The sequence below is a fragment of the Electrona antarctica genome (assembly GCF_951216825.1).
Source record: "Electrona antarctica genome assembly, chromosome: 11".
Classification (NCBI taxonomy): domain Eukaryota; kingdom Metazoa; phylum Chordata; class Actinopteri; order Myctophiformes; family Myctophidae; genus Electrona; species Electrona antarctica.
The window spans coordinates 16801321-16819522 of NC_136792.1; the positions used below are offsets into that span (position 1 = coordinate 16801321).

General features: G+C 41.1%; 1 protein-coding gene across 6 annotated transcripts; it reads right to left on the minus strand.

Moving 5' to 3' along the window:
• Positions 1-57: 57 nt before the first annotated feature.
• On the minus strand, positions 58-17344 carry dixdc1a (DIX domain containing 1a). 6 transcript variants are annotated; one of them, XR_013791127.1, is made up of 16 exons: positions 16774-17344; positions 14528-14685; positions 12178-12323; positions 11163-11252; positions 10841-10894; positions 10692-10742; positions 9340-9444; positions 8986-9039; positions 8174-8263; positions 8010-8084; positions 7594-7755; positions 6917-6983; positions 5835-5943; positions 4487-4542; positions 3217-3325; positions 58-759 (listed from the first exon to the last, which is right to left on the minus strand). XR_013791127.1 is itself a non-coding variant. In XM_079514395.1 (16 exons), the coding sequence occupies exons 2-16, from the start codon at positions 16794-16796 to the stop codon at positions 676-678; spliced, it is 1377 nt and encodes a 458-aa protein (XP_079370521.1). In that variant the 5' UTR covers positions 16797-16999; positions 17130-17341; the 3' UTR covers positions 58-675. The 6 variants fall into 6 exon arrangements, 4 of the variants coding, with proteins under 4 accessions (XP_079370521.1, XP_079370522.1, XP_079370520.1 ...); XM_079514395.1 differs by lacking the exon at positions 4487-4542 and having other exon boundaries at positions 16774-16999; positions 17130-17341; XM_079514396.1 differs by lacking the exon at positions 4487-4542 and having other exon boundaries at positions 8189-8263; positions 16774-17343.
• Positions 17345-18202: the final 858 nt, after the last annotated feature.

Genomic DNA, 18202 nt, shown 5'->3' on the forward strand with positions numbered 1-18202 from the left:
GTTGCTGTGGAGTTTATGGTATTCACAACATTGAATTGTTGAAGAACAGAATCAATGTTCATGCAATTTTTCATGTTTATTAAAATGTCAAAATGTATGCAGAACAATATTATCAATGTTTGGCAATCTACAACTCTAGTGAATAAATGTCAGTAACACTTTATTTTAAGGTCCTCCACATCATCCACAGTAAAATCCTGAATCGTAATTCAACACTGGGTCCATTTGTACACTCTCAGAGATAAATGAACACAGGATTTTACAGTGTAACTAAGTACTTATTACAGCTTAAAGGTGGATCATTGTGTTACCAGGAACTTACTGACTGCTCTTGTTCAGTACTTTTCTCACACTTAACACCACATATTGCTAGCTCTCCCATAACACTGTCTTGTGCTGCTATCAAGCACTTCACTCCTATAAGCTGCAAAAAAGTGACTAATGTGTCGCCCTGATAAAGTACCAAAATGTCAAGTCATTTTGTTCATAGTAAACATTAACTTTGGAAAAGATAAAATGGGTTTTGTATCGAAATGGCAGTTCATTGGTCCCTGTTTATTGTAAATAACTACTCTCTGCTGTTAAATAAGAATTTTCAGTGGAATCCCAATCCAGTGTGGCCTGGACATGGTTGAGGTTTTTGGTTTTGTAGTGGTGATTTGTGGTCTGCCTTGTTTAGCGCCTCTCCCCGTGGTCCTCCTCCACCCAGGCCACGATCTTCCCCTCCCAACCTGGCACGACTGCTCCATCCTGAAACACCTGAGGAGTCAAAGCAGACAGGAAGCTTGAGCTTTATGAACCCTAAGCAACACTTTCATCTATAAAAGGTCCAGACCAGTGCTTCTCAAACCTTTTCATGTCAACGACCACCCAACCGAAAATATCTTTTGTTAAAAGGAGCATTCAGTGATTTGGGTGATTTGGAAAAAAACACGGTCCACCCGGTAACAAGATGTGCACATGCACACGCTCTACAGTGGGGGAAGTACAATAGACCAACAGCACGTGCACCAATGCCCGCCCCACTTGATCATGATTGGAGGAAGGCCCCTCTCATCCTGATTGGATGAAGGCTTTGCCACCCAAAGCCCAAACCGAAACTAGGGTTTTTTTACCCCAGGGGCTCACTGGGGACAGGGAGGTACTCCTTATATGGTCATCACACTTTATAGTAGGGAGGATTATCCAAAAAATAAGAAAAAATAAGTGATATTTGAATTAAGTGATATCACTGAATATACCTTTAAAATGTTTCAGAAATATTCCAAACATTTAATAAAAATGTTGACCATGGTATTGACCATGGCATCATACTAACCATGATACTGACACAACGTGCATCATAATAATGCAACAACGTGTTGCATCATGACGCAATGTGAACTTGTAGATAGCCAGTGTGTATAATGTAGGATTAAAGTGTTTAAACTGATTGTTGATGCTATGTTAACGTGAGTCCAGACCTCAGCCCATTTGAACACTTGTGGGATCTGCTTGAGCGTGCTGTACATGCTAGAATGACCAACAGAACCACGTTGGATGACTTGCAACAACGTGTTGCATCATGACGCAATGTGAACTTGTAGATCGGCAAAATTCAATTCAAATAGCCAGTGTGTATAATGTAGGATTAAAGTGTTTAAACTGATTGTTGATGCTATGTTAACAAATTTTGCTGGGGACCCCTTGAAACCCTCTCAAGGACCCCTGGGGGTCCCCGGATCCCTCTTTGAGAACCACTGTCCTAAACAAGACATTCATCTATAATGGACAACGGTCTCTAGACAGACACAGAATATTAATTAATTTAAAGCAGTCTTAATTCGCTGCCATGGACATCAGCCAGCCACACACTGCAGTGTGTAAAGCACGGATAATGGACCATTTAAGTTTCAAATATCATCTCATTTGAGGGGCGGCAGTGGCTCAGGGGTAGAGTGGCTTGTAGACCGGTGTGTGAATGGGTGAACTGAATGTAAAGCACAATCTAAACTCTGCAACAAAAGTTTGGAAACTTAACTTTGGTCCATTATTTCTCCACTTGGTATTGTATTTTTATTTATATATATATATATATATATATATATATCTTATATATCCCTTATATATATCTATTTATATCATTTTAATCGTTGATTAGTCACCTTTACAACGAGGTATAGATTGTAAGGATCGGGCGTTCGTGGAATGAGCAACACAGCTAAACGTGTGGGTAGCACCTCCAAAACATTTGCCAAAATGGCAAATGGTTGGTTTTCACCCTTGCTTTGAGTTGCTTAGTGGATTGGACGATTGCACTCTCCCACAGGAATAAGGAAAAAAACAACACATATTGGCTATTTTTACACTTTATTCATTTTACACTCGGTAGGTAGCGTGTGGAAGATCCACATGCAGCCACAGCACTTGGTATGGGGCAGTATCTCTTTCACAGGCAAGACAGGCAAGACAGAACATGTCATCATTGAAGGCAATCTCAATGCAGTGAGACAGGATGATATTCTGGAGCCAGTGTCGATCCCCATCTTCAGAATCTCCATGGGACCTTACGCCATCCTCCAGGATAACAACGCTCGCCCCAGAATTTGGGAGTGGAGAGGATGCCGTGAGTCCAGACCTCAACCCATTTGAACACTTGTGGGATCTGCTTGAGCGTGCTGTACGTGCTAGAATGACCAACAGAACCACGTTGGATGACTTGCAACAAAACCTGGTTGAGGAATGGGATGCCATCCTACAGCAAAATGTGGCTAGGTTGGTGACCAGCATGAGAAGCACGTGCCAAGCTGTTGCAGCTGCGTTTGGATCTTCCACCTGCTACCGAGTTCCATAATACTGAGTGTAAAATTCATGAAGTTTAAAAATATGTGTTATTTTTCCTTATTACTGTGGGAGAGTGCAATTGTCCAATCCACTAAGCAACTCAAAGCAAGGGTTGTATACCAACCATTTGCCATTTTGGCGAATATTTTGGGGGTGCTACACACACCTTTAGCTGTGTTGCTCATTCCAGGAATGCCCAATCCTTACAATCTATACCTTGTTGTAAAGGTGACTAATCAACGATTAAAATGATATAAAATACAATACCAATTGAAATAGAAATAATGGACCAAAGTTAAGTTTCCGAACTTTTGTTGCTGAGTTTATGTAAAGCGATATATACAGTAAATGCACCATTTACAATTTATTTATGCATTTGAATCCAATTCTCACCTCTTCTTTCACTGTGCCAAATTCTGGGTCAAGAGCTTTGAAGTGGTATCTATAACTGCCTTGTCTGTCCACAGCTGCCTTGAAATCTCGCAGTGTCACCTCACCCAACCTGTAAATATACACTCCGTGAGATGGGAAGGTGCAATGATGCGTGCACAGACACAGACACACTCACACACAAAATATATCAGCTAGTAAATTGGTCTGTGGACCCTTTTCACAGCAGACATTTGATGGTAAATGGAACTGAAGGTAGCAAATTTTATTTTTTACCAACCTCTATAGTAGAGTATGTTTATATATTAGTTTGTAACTATAACCTATCATAAAACCACACAGCAGAGTCAAGATGACCCGTTATAGGGCCCCAGATATATTGTTGCTAAACTGTCCTGTTTGTTGCAACGCAGCCTCTCCAGATGTATCAGTGATACAAACCATCTAGTGAAACAAGGAACGATAGAAGTCTTCCACTGTTAAAAATAAGTGTACCAAGCATAAGAGTCTTTTGAAGTACGGCAGAGCGAGAGAAGCTTCAATATGAAAACAGTATACTCTGCTATACCAAGCAATTTTTTTTTGCCAGAATAAAACAAGCCTTGGGCAAGACCAGAAAGTGTGACCCAAATTACCCTTGGAGAAATTGCATCTGTCACAGATAACAGAAACAGTTTGATACATTTTATTTATGTATAACTAGAGTAGTGCATAACTTTGAACTGGACAAGCTGCAATCTGGCATTGACTGAGCCCAAGTGAATCCTCTTCAAACCCTCGCTCCAGATCTCATCAGACAGTTCCACACTAATATCAGCCTCCCATGAGGTCTTGATATGGTTGGTTGACGGAATAGACAATTTAGAAAACAGTGAGTACAATTTGGATATAAGTTGTTTAGAATTAATATATAGTAGAGTATGATAATGCTATATAGTAGCACCTCTACAGTGGTTGGAGATAGTCTCCTTAATATTAAACCTGCTGTTTAGAACATCTACTGGTTGACAATATGCATAAAGTTATTTGATGCAGGCGGCACACCGGATTGGACACATGCACCGCCATCTCTATTGTAGTTCAGGCAAATACCTCACTCCATTGGGAAATGCATAAAACCTACTGATTGTAGCTTTAATTGTGGGTGTGTTTCATTTAGGTGTTACTGTTTATCAACGTGATGTTAACTGTACAGGAACTGTCCATGCTGTCACACGATTAAACACCAACACACCCGTGATTAATGTGATTACCTTCAGCTGCATTAATTTACCTGTCAAAATGTCTGCTTTCATTTGAAAAGGATCCATTCCCCAAACAGGAACAAAGCTTTTCCATGAAAAATAAATACAATCTATTCAATGTGCATCATCATTAAAAGTTATGAACATACTCAGTGCATCCAAAGAGAAACGCAAACCTGTGATCTTTCATCAGGACAAACTCTTCATGCCCTGTTAAGACTTTCCCTCTCTAACACGACTTACACGAGTTAATTGACTGCTTCCCTACCAATAACGAGTTACACGAGTTATGTTTTCATTGTTTAATTCGCATTTTAATAAGTTTTAAGACATACGTGGTTTCCATCGGACAGAGTGGGATAGATTGAGGCCTAATGCATTGCAATGGCGGCGGTAGTGTGCAACGCGCGCGTTCCTTCTCCGCTCTGTTGTTGTGATCACTACTTTGGAATATTTTTCAACACTATGACAAGCGATTACACTATTTTAAAGTGGATTTTCATGACAAGCAACAATCAAGTTGGCTCTTCAAAAGGTTAGCAGAATTAGGCAGGGAGATCTGGAACACGATTGTTTAATCACCGCAGTCAAACTGCTAAGGAGGAGAGAGAGCAAGAGAGTATGCAACTCCAGAGTCCAGACTTATTGCAACTTATGAGAGACTATTTGATCTTCCTACCGCTTGTAACACGTTACTTCAGCATTTCTATTGTTCTTGTTGTTATCTCTGAGAACCCACAAATACATTCCAAATCAACTGTAGCCTAGGTTGGTTAACTTGTGGCAATACATTTTTGAATATTATGTGAATATTCTATGTCTATAATGGAAGTCTGCCGTAGGCATACTCTCTCAATAGATCGGGCTATGTCTAATTCCAGAACGTCATATTGCTTCATATTCAGATCTTAGCATCTCAGCATATTAAATCAAGATACATCAGGCAATGGGTAGATGTGGATATTGAAGCAAACCAACGTTGATCGGGGGGGATACAAAAAAAGAGTGCTGCAACTACACTCCATTAGGCTGCTGACTGCATCGCCTCCCAAAAGATGCGATGTGCAAGGAATTATCTGTGAAATAAACATTTAAAGATCTATCTTAATATTGATCTTTCATACACAAAGATAGAAGCCTCAGCATTGCGCATGTTTTGCCTGGAAGCAGGCCACGAGGCCACATCACTCTGTAACAGCTGTCCATCTCAAAGACAACCAACTTCTTTGGCAAATGAAAGCAAAAGAAAGATCAATATTCCGCACCGCTGCTACAACTTCAACCTAGGGGGAACATTACTGTAATAAAAATGCATGCTGTAGTATAAAGGATCCCTGTGTGTGATGGAAATGCAATAAGTAATGGAGTATTTAGTACCTTTTGGGGATGTTAACCAGAAACGGTGTGAGAGAACGATCAGTGAAGTACAGCACTTTAGTGGACACTGTGGAGTCCAGCCCTGGGCTACTGCGTGAGTGTGCTATTTCTGGAAGCAAATACACATCAGCAAGTCAAAAATGGCCCATGCCTTAGAGCCCCTGACACCCTTCATAGATGTCAAAGTAATTACATTACAGAATAGGGGGAGGATCCCACACGAGGGTTTGGAGAGTCGCAGACAACGGTGAGGATACAAGTATGATAAAAATGACTGTAATAAAATATTTTTCTTTTTTAAATCAGTAGCAAAGTGATGTGAGCTTGTAGATCTGCTACTTTCGCTATTTTGTTGTACGACAAATAATAAAATGGGGCATAACTGGTCAACAAGACAAAAAATAAATAAAAAGTAGGGGGCTCGGGTGGCGCAGTGTTAAAAGTCCCTGCCACCACCAGAGGCTGTGGGTTTGAATCCACTGTGGTGCATCCAGCTTTGTAGGGCATCTATACGAACACAATTGACCCGTGTTCAGGGGAAGGAAGCCTGGCAGGGACGGTGATATTGGCCATTGCACGTACTGTACTCCTACGGGCTGGGGTGGCACTTATTAGCGTGAGTGTTGGGCGTGAGGAGTAGGGCGAGGGCTCTGCGTCCTCCATGTGGGGGCTCCTCGGGGGCTCCTCCCTGGCAGGTTAGCCAGTAGGATACGACATCAGTGATAACACAGACATGTGTGTGGGGAGGAATTAATTGGCATAAAGTCTAAATTGGGTAGAAAGATGGGGGAAACAAAATGTATTAAATTTAAATTTAAATTTTTAAAATATATATTTTTTCCACCCATGATTTTATATGTATACTATATTTTAAACGCCCTTCTCGATAATTTGATTAATCAAAATAGTGATCGATAACCACTATGAAAATAATTTCATAAAACTTGTATAAAAAAGTGGCTACGAGTGTGTGACTACTTCCCTTCATAAATGTAATTATATTAACCAGACACAGTAGACAATTGGTAATGGACACAGAGAGGATGACAAATTCTGCACAAAACAAGAACAAGCGGTCTCACTTGAGCTTGGTGGCCAGGAGTCCCGGTCTGTTGAATTAGCTCGTCGCCCCGGTGACTTGTATGCATCCTACAAGTTTATGGGATTAATCATCAAGACCAAATAACCACTCAAATTACTGTTCACTTCTTTTTTATATCTGCATGGATATCTCTGTGTGTGTGTGTGTGTGTGTGTGTGTGTGTGTGTGTGTGTGTGTGTGTGTGTGTGTGTGTGTGTGTGTGTGTGTGTTAGGGCATTAAGCAACTAGTCGACTAGTAAATCCACTAGTCGACCTTGTTGGTACTAGTTGACTAGTTGATATAAAAAATAGCTGTTGTTTTTTTTTTGGGGGGGGGGGGGGGTATTTTGTAGGCCTCAAGATCAGGTAGATTATAGTTATAGTCACCGTTTTTAAATGTACAAATATGTATATTTTTTTACATAATAGGTAGTTAAACAACTAGTCGACTAGTAAACTAGGCAACTAGTCAACTAGTAAAAATGACTAGAAGTGAATGCCCTAGTGTGTGTGTGTGTGTGTGTGTGTGTGTGTGTGTGTGTGTGTGTGTGTGTGAGAGAGAGAGAAAGAGAGAGCGTGCTGTGTGTCTGTTTGAGTGTGTGTCCGTGCATACACGTGTGTGTGTGTGTGTGTGTGTGTGTGTGTGTGTGTGTGTGTGTGTGTGTGTGTAGTGTGTACCCCTCTGTCCTGTTTGCGGTGGGTGTCTCCACTATGCAAGCGGTCCATGAGACTGGCCACACCCTGCTCTAGGGTGTCCAAGGTATGATGCTGGGGGTCATGGCCAGAGAAACTGTCCCTCAAACTGCGCAGGGCTTCCCTCACCACCTGCAGTTCTTCCCCCTGATGGCAAAACGCAAGCCTTATGATGTACCCCATCCACAAGTATGAGCTAAAAGCAAGTATGAAGTAAAAAAAAAAAAAGAAAAAGAAAAAAAAGTCAAAAGTCAAAGCAAAATAGCTGCTGTGAGATCACCTCTGGTGTTAAACTGCTGTTCTATTTTCAAAGAGCAGCATGCTACAGAAAGGTTTTCTTCCGTTTTCTTCAGTCACACTCAAACAAACAAAAACAAGAAATGACATCGTACTGAGCATACCACATTATGCTGGAACACTGGGGGCGGACCTGAACCCACTGAGTTACTGTAACTGCTGTTTTCCTTTCTGAATGACTGAAAAACACACAAAATGACTGTGTTTTAGACTGGCTGTTTTGCATGCTGAAATGACAGGAGACTGGTGTTCATTTATTGAGCCATACCCGTATACGACTGACTTCGTGTGCTTTGTGCGGAGCTTCATCAAACTTTTGTTGCTGTTGCAGTAATTTGTCTTTCTTCCCCAGTTGTTGCTGATAATGAAGATGACGATGAGTTAAATCACATCATTCTGTATATTTTGACTCTTAGCATATCTCTGCTGTCGGGCAGAAACCAAAAAAAAATGTTCATTTTTTCAGGAAATGAAGAAAACCTTATATCATATCATATCATATCATCATACCATAATTCAGTCAATGTCTGAATGTGTGTCTGTTGTCAGAAACACTGCCGTATCTCCTCACCGCCTGCACCAATCGCTCCCACTTTTCACACAGGCATTGACCATAATAATATGGAGGTCTTAACGAAGCCCTTTTTCCAATTTAACAAATTAGAAATTAATAATGAATTTATTAGTGAATTAAAGTATTTTTCTTAATGAACGGCAATTAAAGATATTTATGGGGGGGCAATATCTCACAACGGGTAAGGGCTAGTATTTAAAACAAAGCAATACATCAAAGTTTGACTTTATATATTGTCAATTACTTGCATGAAAGGGGCAGAGGTTAGCTGTTTCAGCAGACAGTTATGTAACCAGTGGAGCTGGTTTTGTCAGAAGCACTTTAATACTTTTAATTGGTTTATTTTTTTTTAACCAACACATAGACGAAAAGGTTTTCAATAGCATTGATTTAAGGGGGGGGGGGGGGGGGGGGAAATCAGAAACCAGAAAAATTTAGTTAGATGGTTTCTGACGGACAGCGACGATATGCTGATTGCATGAATTGTATAATGTATTAATAATTACCTCATATTCACTGATTAATTTATCCCTGTCACTCAACTTGTGCTTGAGCTCTGCCTGAAATGAGAGGCAGAACCAGAATTATAAAAGAAAATTAAACATCTTAAAGATATGTATATATTGTGCACACACACACACACACACACACACACACACACACACACACACACACACACACACACACACACACACACACACACACACACACACACACACACACACACACACACACACACACACACACACACACACACACACACACACACACACACACACACACACACACACACACACACGTCAAAATGGTCAAATGTTTCACTTTAATCAAATAAAAAAGAAGGAATCATGATTTCTCACGTTCTCCCCCTCCAACTGATCTCTGGCCATGCTGCACCTCAGAAGTTCCTGCTTCAGTTGCAGGACGGTGTCCTCCTGCAGCGCCATGCGCTGCTGCAGAGCATCCTAATGCAAAGAGAAGAGATCAAAGTAAACAACTGCCTACATGGCACTGCACCTGTCTGTCCGCCTGTCTGTCCGCCTGTCTGTCCGCCTGTCTGTCCGCCTGTCTAGCACAGGGGTTTTCAACCCTTTTCATATCAAGGCCAAAGCAAAGCAAAGTTACTATATTTACCCAGGGTATCTGGGCTAAGCTCAAGAACTTGTTTCCAGCCAGGCCCTGCTCATAGAACATTTCATGGTAGTGGTTCAATGCCTTGCTCAAGGGCACTTCAGCGGTGGTAATTTTAACGTGTCGGACCGCTGATTCGAACTGGCGACCTTCCGGTATCAAGACCGCTTCGCAATCCGTTCGGCCACCGCTGCCACTTATTTATTCGCCATTTGAGCCACCTCCATTTGATGAGACCCAAGACGTTGAATATTTTGTTGTCGTTGGATAAGATTTTTAGGAGGGACAACAGGCGTTGATCAAAATAACAATTTTGTACATTCTCTAATTGTATAGAATTGTATAGACTTAATGCAGATGTTTAAGAATAATTTAACTCTAGAGAGTGTAAAATGAAACAAATGGATCCATAAGGTTTCATTTTACATTCTCAAGAGTTAAAGATCTATAAGGGTCCATTTGGTTAACAACTCTCCGTCATTTAGCTAACCCCCTCAAGGACCACTGGTGGTCCCCCGGACCACCCGGACCACTGGTCTAGCATACAATACCACCTTGAATTTGCACAGACCCTCTAAAAGCAACAATAACAACAGCTAAAATAAATAAATAAAACAAAATAAATATAAAAAGAATGATGGATATGTAATGTAAATCAATCCATATTAATTTATTTCGATATTTTATTATATGGAGAAGGTGAGTTCTAAAGGCATGTGCATTGCTCAAGGGTAGAAAAGCCAATTTTCTAATTTGAAAGCCTCTGCTGTGTGTGTGTGTGTGTGTGTGTGTGTGTGTGTGTGTGTGTGTGTGTGTGTGTGTGTGTGTGTGTGTGTGTGTGTGTGTGTGTGTGTGTGTGTCAAAAAAAGAAGAAGAAACTAGGACTAAAGTGACGTTATCAAAGGGACTGATGTGTCATATCAATATTGTCTTAGACGACATGACAATGGAATACAAAATCTCACAAATGGCTTCCTCAGTTTGGTTGCAAAGAGAAAAGGTATTTATATTACACCACCAAATCCATGCACAGCAGAGAAATCAGTGCATTCATAGGGTATGTGGTATTGTGGAGGTTTACCTTGATGGCTTGGATGTGGCGCGCCTCTTGCTTGTGCCTCAGAAGTTCCCTCTAGCAGTCAAACAGATGAACACACAGAGATAATCAGTAGAGCACAGGAACCTTTGCTCATATGTCACATTAAGCCTAATCAGGTTTACTAACGGTACCTTAAGATGAAGCGTTTCCTCCATGCTTTGGTCCAGGCGACTGCGGATTAGAACCTTCTCAGAGAGAATGGGATGAGCAGGGATAATGAAGATAGAATAAAGAAATGTTTAAATTTAGAATAGCAAACTGTTTAATGCTTGCAAAGAAGCAGTGGTCCTGTCTGACGGCAGTCTAAGCCGTTTCGAGCATGCTCGTCTGGAGGCGTTATTGAATGGAGGACAGTAAAAGCATGCATCACAGCACAAAGGGTTTACACTGATACTTCACAAATAATGGAAAGAAAGTGCTGTTCGTTGGCCGCATTCCCCAGTGGACACATACCATCTGCTGCTCAGTATTGGCTCTGCTATCCCCGAAGCCTGCAGAGCTGTCCTGGTCCTCCTCAGGGAGAGAGCCATGGAGGAGTAGAGCCTGAGAGCAGTCACACACGCGCGCACACACACACACACACAAAGTCACATTGTCATAGCCTGAAAGCTAGTGCATGGAGAAAAAGGCTGTTATTGTTCAGCGATGGGACACATGGGATTCAACAGAACTGTTCCATATATTTATTTGTATCGGTACTTGTTGCATATTTAGATAGATGTGATGTTATGCAAAGATTGTTATTTTGATATCTAGCTAGCTCAAGGACACTTTGACACAATGCCAACAAGATAGAAAACAAGATAGAAAACAGGGAACGAGAACGCTCCTGGTTCAAATGGCCTTAGTATAAATTGTTCTCTTTCGAAGGACGCATTAGAAGGACAACATCAGTCACCAGAGACAATGATGTGTGTTTTCAATTAATCTAACATGGTAGAAATAGAGAAAGGCAGAAAGGCATACTTGTCTGCTGGAATTGGCATTTGTGGCTTTTTGCACAAATGCCACTCCTTACTCATCCACAAAGCCTGTCGTTGGTTGATTAGATTCATACTACTTACTCCGATCTGTAACTATCCATGTCCCTCTGGATAAGAGTATCTGCTAAATGTCTCAATTGAAAAATCATTGGATCATTGTTATTGTAGAAATAAGTATCACACAATGTATTACACTGGCCACTGTGGCCAGGCTGTCAGTTACTCACTGACAATCCTGGATACATACATATTTGTTTTATTTGTTTTGTTCTGCTCAGAACTTTTTAAAATGTAACAATTTGTCTTTTATTTGTGTCTGTTTATCCATTTGTAACTAAAATGGAGATACAATTAGAGTCGAACACTTTCAGAACACTGGTGAGCACTGAGGATTTTACTGTGTATGTGTGCTTCCTCTGAATGCCGCAGTCTGAGGTATAGAAGGTATTGTAGGTCTTTGAACATGTGCCGACAACAAGCTTTACCTGTAGGCGGAAGACCATCCTTCTGGCCTCCTGCATCTCCCTCTCCAGCTGCTCCTGGTGGGCATCCAGCTGCTCCTCCCATGACTTCTCCTCCTCCGGCCCATCATGCCCCAGGGCAGGACACAAACCACACATGGCCACCTCCTCTGAAAAGTCAAACAACAGTAGTTGAGTCAGACACTTTCATGATAATGATAATGCATCCATTTTGGTAATGCATCCAGTTTGGTAATGTGATTCTGCTCTCGTCACTACCCAAGCCTCGACGACAGCGTATGCAAAGGCTCAGCTTATGTAATTTAGATAGTATTTTACGTATATATAGCACTCTATAGTGTATACTCGTAGTTTCATTGTACAGATATTCTACTGTTAGACGGATGTTAGGTTCTCAGTAGGGATGTCCCGATCATGTTTTTTTTGCTGCCGATCCAATTCCAATCATTTGATTTTGAGTATCAACCGATACCGATTTTTTCCGATCCGATATTTATATCAGAACACTTATGCCATATCACAATAGTACAATTTCCATGTATCCAATATCATGATATGGATATAATATTGATAAAGGATGTCCCGATTACGTTTGTTTTGCTCCCGATCCGATTCCGATCACTTGACAATGATGTGATCGGCCCTGATTTCCGATCCAGTGATCGGGACAACCCTAGTTCTTATCTTATTTATGATTCTTGATGATTATTGTCTCCACCAGGCCGAAGGCATGGTGAGAGAGGCATGGTGAGAGAGTATGTTTTGCACTCCGTCCGTGTGTGTGTCCGTCCGTCCGTGTGTGTGTCCGTCCGTGTGTCCTTCCGTCCGTCCGTTACCAGCTAATCTCCGCCACCGTTAACCCGGTCGATGCCAAACTTTGCACACACACTCCCTAGATGCCAACGATGAACCTCTGCCCCGCATTTTCCAGAACGGCCTGTTATAGCGCCACCATGAGGCAGCTTTTCACATTTGTTACCTAAAACTGCACCGATCTGCGTGAAACGTTGCATGCACACTCCCTAGAGGCCAAGGACAAACCTTTGACCTGCATTTTCCGCATCTGCCTTTTATAGCGCCACCAGGAGGCCGACTTTTGGAAAACACATTTTTGGATATTACTCCTCCAGATTCTGTCCAAAAATCTCACAAATCGTTACACAGTATCTCTATGGTCATGTGCTCAAGTCGGATCTGTCCGATATTTCATATTCCACCCTAATTGGCTATAATTGCCTTTCACAGTTTGCAAGATTGCCCCGTTTGGAACAAAAGCCTCAAATCATGAACACAGCATGCAATTTACGTGAAATCTTTCACACATTTTCTTACTAGGCTGAGGAATATATCACACCCTTTTCACATTGGCCTGTTATAGCGCCACCAACAGGTTGATTTTTGCAAAACAGGTTGATTGGAACAAAATGCCTCAAATCATCCAATTGCCATACAAGGCAAACATGTTTATATTACTCCTAAACATTCTGCCAAACATCTCACACAGTCATATCCTCCTGGTGGAGACCTGTGCCCAGAAGGGCACTTTTTCTAGTTTTTTATGTATTTGATGTATTACCATGTGTTGTTGTTCTTGCTTACTGTAAATCACTCGCTAAATGCCTAAATTGTAAATTGTACTACAGATTATTTGCGCAAGTGTGACACAGCATCTCAGAATGATTACTAACCCCCCCTGGAGCAGAGCCTAAGATAGGGGCATAAACTGGGATCCGATGGTAATTCCATTAGTCCGACATGCGGGAACAACGGTTGGACTAGCACTCGAACATGGGCTGCTCCCATGCTTGCGGTTATGGTTAGGTTAGGGTTTGAGGTAGGTTGACTGTCGGACCAATACTAGTGTCGGAACTAAAGCCTGTACCCGCATAAGTTAAGAAAGATACACAACATTACATTTAATTTAGAGAAGACATAGATGGCGCAAGGAGTTTGATCACCGACAGGCCGCAGGAAGAAGAGTGAACAACGTTCTGCTTAAACATACCACCTACACCGCCACCTAGAATGAACCATTAGGATTGAGGGCGTATGTGTTAGCTTGTTAGTGAATGAGAATGAAGGGAGATTGAGTGAGCCATGCCTGCCTGAACTATTGTGATGCTTAATAGGTGCAACAGTAGAGTTAATACTATTAATAATAATGTCAATTTAACTGAGCTTTTAGAATTTTTCCATGACACTGTAGTACAACAAAATATAAAATAGTGCCTAAGTAGTTCATCTGACTATTGATTATAGAAAATGATTAGAATTTGTATAGTATATCAGAGGGAAGGATGAGTGTGAGAAGCTGAGAACAGCACCCATTCGTGTGAATTAATGTGCTGCCAACCTGTGTCTGATTTCTTCTCAGTCATATCAGTCTTATCATCCTTTGGCTCCCCTTGGTCTTCAGATTGAGAGTTGACAAATGCTTCCTTAGAGGTGTGAGTGGACTGGGTGATAATGTACTCATCTTTTGGAGAGTGTGCAGGGCTGGCTGAACTGAGACTGAAACAGATGGTGGACAAACACAGCAAATAAGTTGAGTTTGTATTGTTTTTGCCAAATAAGTTGCAACAATAAAACACATTTGCATATCATGTATAATTATTCTCTAATTAACACAATGTAGTTACACAAATTCCATCTGGGCTGAATAACACTTGAACTGAAAACTTGAACTTTGAACACAGCACATTAAAAAAGTACACGCTATTTTCCATCTCCTTCTGTCTCTAATACTTGTGTGTCTGTGTGAAGAATGTCTGTTTACAAGTGATCATTTTTAAACTTGAAAAACTTTGTACATGTCTGTCTTAAGTTGTATGTGTATTTGGTTATTTTCTTCTAATTACAAGAAAGAAGAAGGAAAAAAATAAACTGTCAAGAACAGGAATTTATTCAACCTTGTGACTTTTTCCAGTAAAATCCTTCTGTTCATAGTTTTTCATATTTTCCCTTGAGCAATCCTTTCAAAGCATACTGTTTTTTGTAGTTTCTGAATAGCTGGTTTCCTTCCAGCTTATTGCTGAGTATGTGTATTTTGATCTTAGCGTGTGCTGAGCACATTTCCAACTCCCCGAGGTTCAGGCCTCTTGTCATGTTCACTCTGGTGTGTTTCCAGAAATATGATACAGCCATCTGTGAACTGTGACCCATGACATTATACAGTACATACAGCTCTCTAATGTGGAATTCTTCCTCTTCAATTTGTATCTGTGGCAATACAGCTTGGTGTCTCAGGGGTAAGACCTACACACTGATACAAGGCATCAAATGTGTCACTATGACCCTTAGGCAGTAAACTTTAGAAGGGCAAAACCCTAGCCTGAGCGAAAATTGCCTTGAATACTGAAAGAAGGGCTTGCAAGACTGTATTCACATACTTAAAATTTCTCCCAGCATACATAAATTAACTAGATTTATATTAAATTAGCAAACCAGATGATTTCAATTAGATTCTACGGATGCTATGAACAATTACTTGGTATGTGCATCACATTTATTATAATTGTTGTTGTTGAGAGTTGATGAGTAACAGTGTGTGCTGCTACTGTACATGAGATGTAGAAATGTTGATAAACAGGGAATTTTATTTAGAAGAATTCACTTAAATAAGCTTCAGAACTTAAGTTGGCTATATTCATCAAAGTGAGCAATTAAGTTTGAGGCAGCCTTCTTCCCCCTGCCACTAAATGTACCCTCAAGAACAAGACTCAGTCTTATCAGATGCTGCTGTGATTATAAGTGTTTTCCAAGAGCTTTGCAGTTTGTGCCAAGTATGTTTTTCATCACAAGATAATGATGCTATCAGGAAATTGCCCATCATTTTTCCACAATCTAGTTTTGTAAACTTCATTTTCATTTTAGCTGTTCCTGTTGTGCCAACAGATGCCACATAGAAACGGATATGGACTATTAGGGTTAAACATGAATTAGCAACAGATGATAGGTTAATTGCAACAGATTACTATATTTTGCAAATATGATGATGTGTCTGCATGGCATAATGGATGCACTGCATGCATTATAATTATGTAATGTTAAAAACATCACAAACCTTGTGCATTCAATATTTTTGGAATGTTGAAACATTTAACACTCATAAAGTATGTTGATTGGCCGATTGAATATATTTCAATTAGAATGTTCACCCAGGACATTCAACCCTGAGATGTTTACGCTGATTGAAATCACATCATTCTCAAACACCATAGTTAGATGTTGCTAGGCAATAGCAGCTTGCGGTCTACGCAGGCCCAGACAGATACACAGTAGCTCCAAATGGTAGCCTACAGGGAGGGACACACCCACACTTATTGTACACACGGGGACAAAGACTGCAGAATCTGTCCATAGTATAAAATGCCTTAATTGTACCTTTATAACGGGCACATTCCTTGTCAAATAATTGACATAATGTATAGGACTGATAGAGCCTTTGCCACTGGGTTATAGATAGCCTGTGTTTTTGTCCTGCCATGCATTCGATTCGATTACAACAATTAGCCTCATCTCTGACTCTGACAATGTGACAGAATGCCAAGTGTCAATAACAATGACACTATTGTGTCTTGAAATTCAGAACGATCTTACCATTTCATTTGTTTGGCTCCCATTCTTGTTTGGTTGTAGCTCCTACCCTCCCATACAGACAGTGCCCTCCATCTGGGTGATGCCCTGCTTCTCAGTCAGGACCACAGCCCAAACAGCCAACAGTAGACAGGGAGCAACCCTAAGATTATCCACCACGTCCCACGCCACGCACTGTGTTGAATCTGAAGTAACACACGTTCAAAAACTCTCCAGCAGCATATTCATCCTACAGCATTAAGACAAAAATCACACTGGAGTCAGGCTTGAGTCCTGCTTGGCTCGTGACAGTAGACAGAGAGGGTTGGTGCTCAGCACCACCATCGGCTGAATTCTGCCTGGTTTCTCATTGCACTCGCCTTGTTGTTGAGCTCACTAGCTCCCATTCACGAACACAATGTTTTTGTTCCTTGTGAGTGAGAACTGATCCGGCTCTTGTTGTAGACTACATCTTTTTTGTGCCCCTTCCCTCTGGCTCCTTTACTCCTTCCTTCCACCCTCCCTCCTTCTCTCTTTCCAGCACTGTCGCACTGTTTTTTTCATCAGCCCGTCCCACTGTCGGCGAGCGGGGTGTCATACGTGTCTCTACCTACCCTCCCCCTCACGTACCTCCTTCTTCTGTCCGTCTCCGCTTTCACACGAAGGAGGTGCCCACTGCCGGGGGTCGGAGGGTGCACTTTCTCTTCTTATTTATGGTTTGTGTCACTGCAGCTGCTGAGCTGAAGAAATGCTAACGCAATAAACGCATTCAGAATCAGAACATGAAAATGGGCCACGTTTCTCAAACCCTTCCAGCAAAAGCCATTTTTGTTTCTGAAATTGAGGGTTTGCATGGAAGTCAAGCCACACCAAACAAGTTGGAACATGTGGGAGCTAATGATATATTCGCACGAGGTTATAGGCCTACTACTAGTACTTGAATAACCAGAGCAGGATAATATAAAACGCTCAAGGGTATATGTTCATTTTTTCACATATGTAGCCATTGAGTCATTCATCCATCTCATAAATATAAAATGGTTATTAAACCATAAATTGAAACTGCATGCGCTTGCATATTGAATCTGTCAGTAAAACAACTATAAAACCAAACTATGGGAAATGGGCCTATAGCAGATTACAGCAGGCAACAGCACAGGGTTTTGTTTAAGTGGAATGCAGGCTACTATTTTGGAAGGATGATGGTTGAGCAATGAGTAGACTATCTTATTATGTTAGAAAATTGGTACTATCAGCAAGAGTCCCATTGTTCTCCATTTGCCAGCTTTCAATTACGTGTGTCGACTCTAAAACTCGCTCGCCTAAAACTATGTAGAGAGCACAATCAACAATATATCTCTGCTGTCGGACAGAAACCAACACCAAACATTTTCAGGAAATGAAGAAAACTTCATATTTTTAAATCGGAGCAATGGTACTAAGTAACTCATCA

Excerpts from the sequence above, each read along its gene's own strand:
- dixdc1a (XM_079514395.1), bottom strand. The coding sequence starts at position 16,796 with ATGGGAGCCAAACAAATGAAATG. Across the intron at positions 7,756-8,009 it reads CAGTGTTCCAGCATAATGTG|GGGGAAGAACTGCAGGTGGT; the intron begins GTATGCTCAGTA and ends TTTTGCCATCAG. Across the intron at positions 3,326-5,834 it reads CTGGTTAACATCCCCAAAAG|GTTGGGTGAGGTGACACTGC; the intron begins GTACTAAATACT and ends GTATATTTACAG.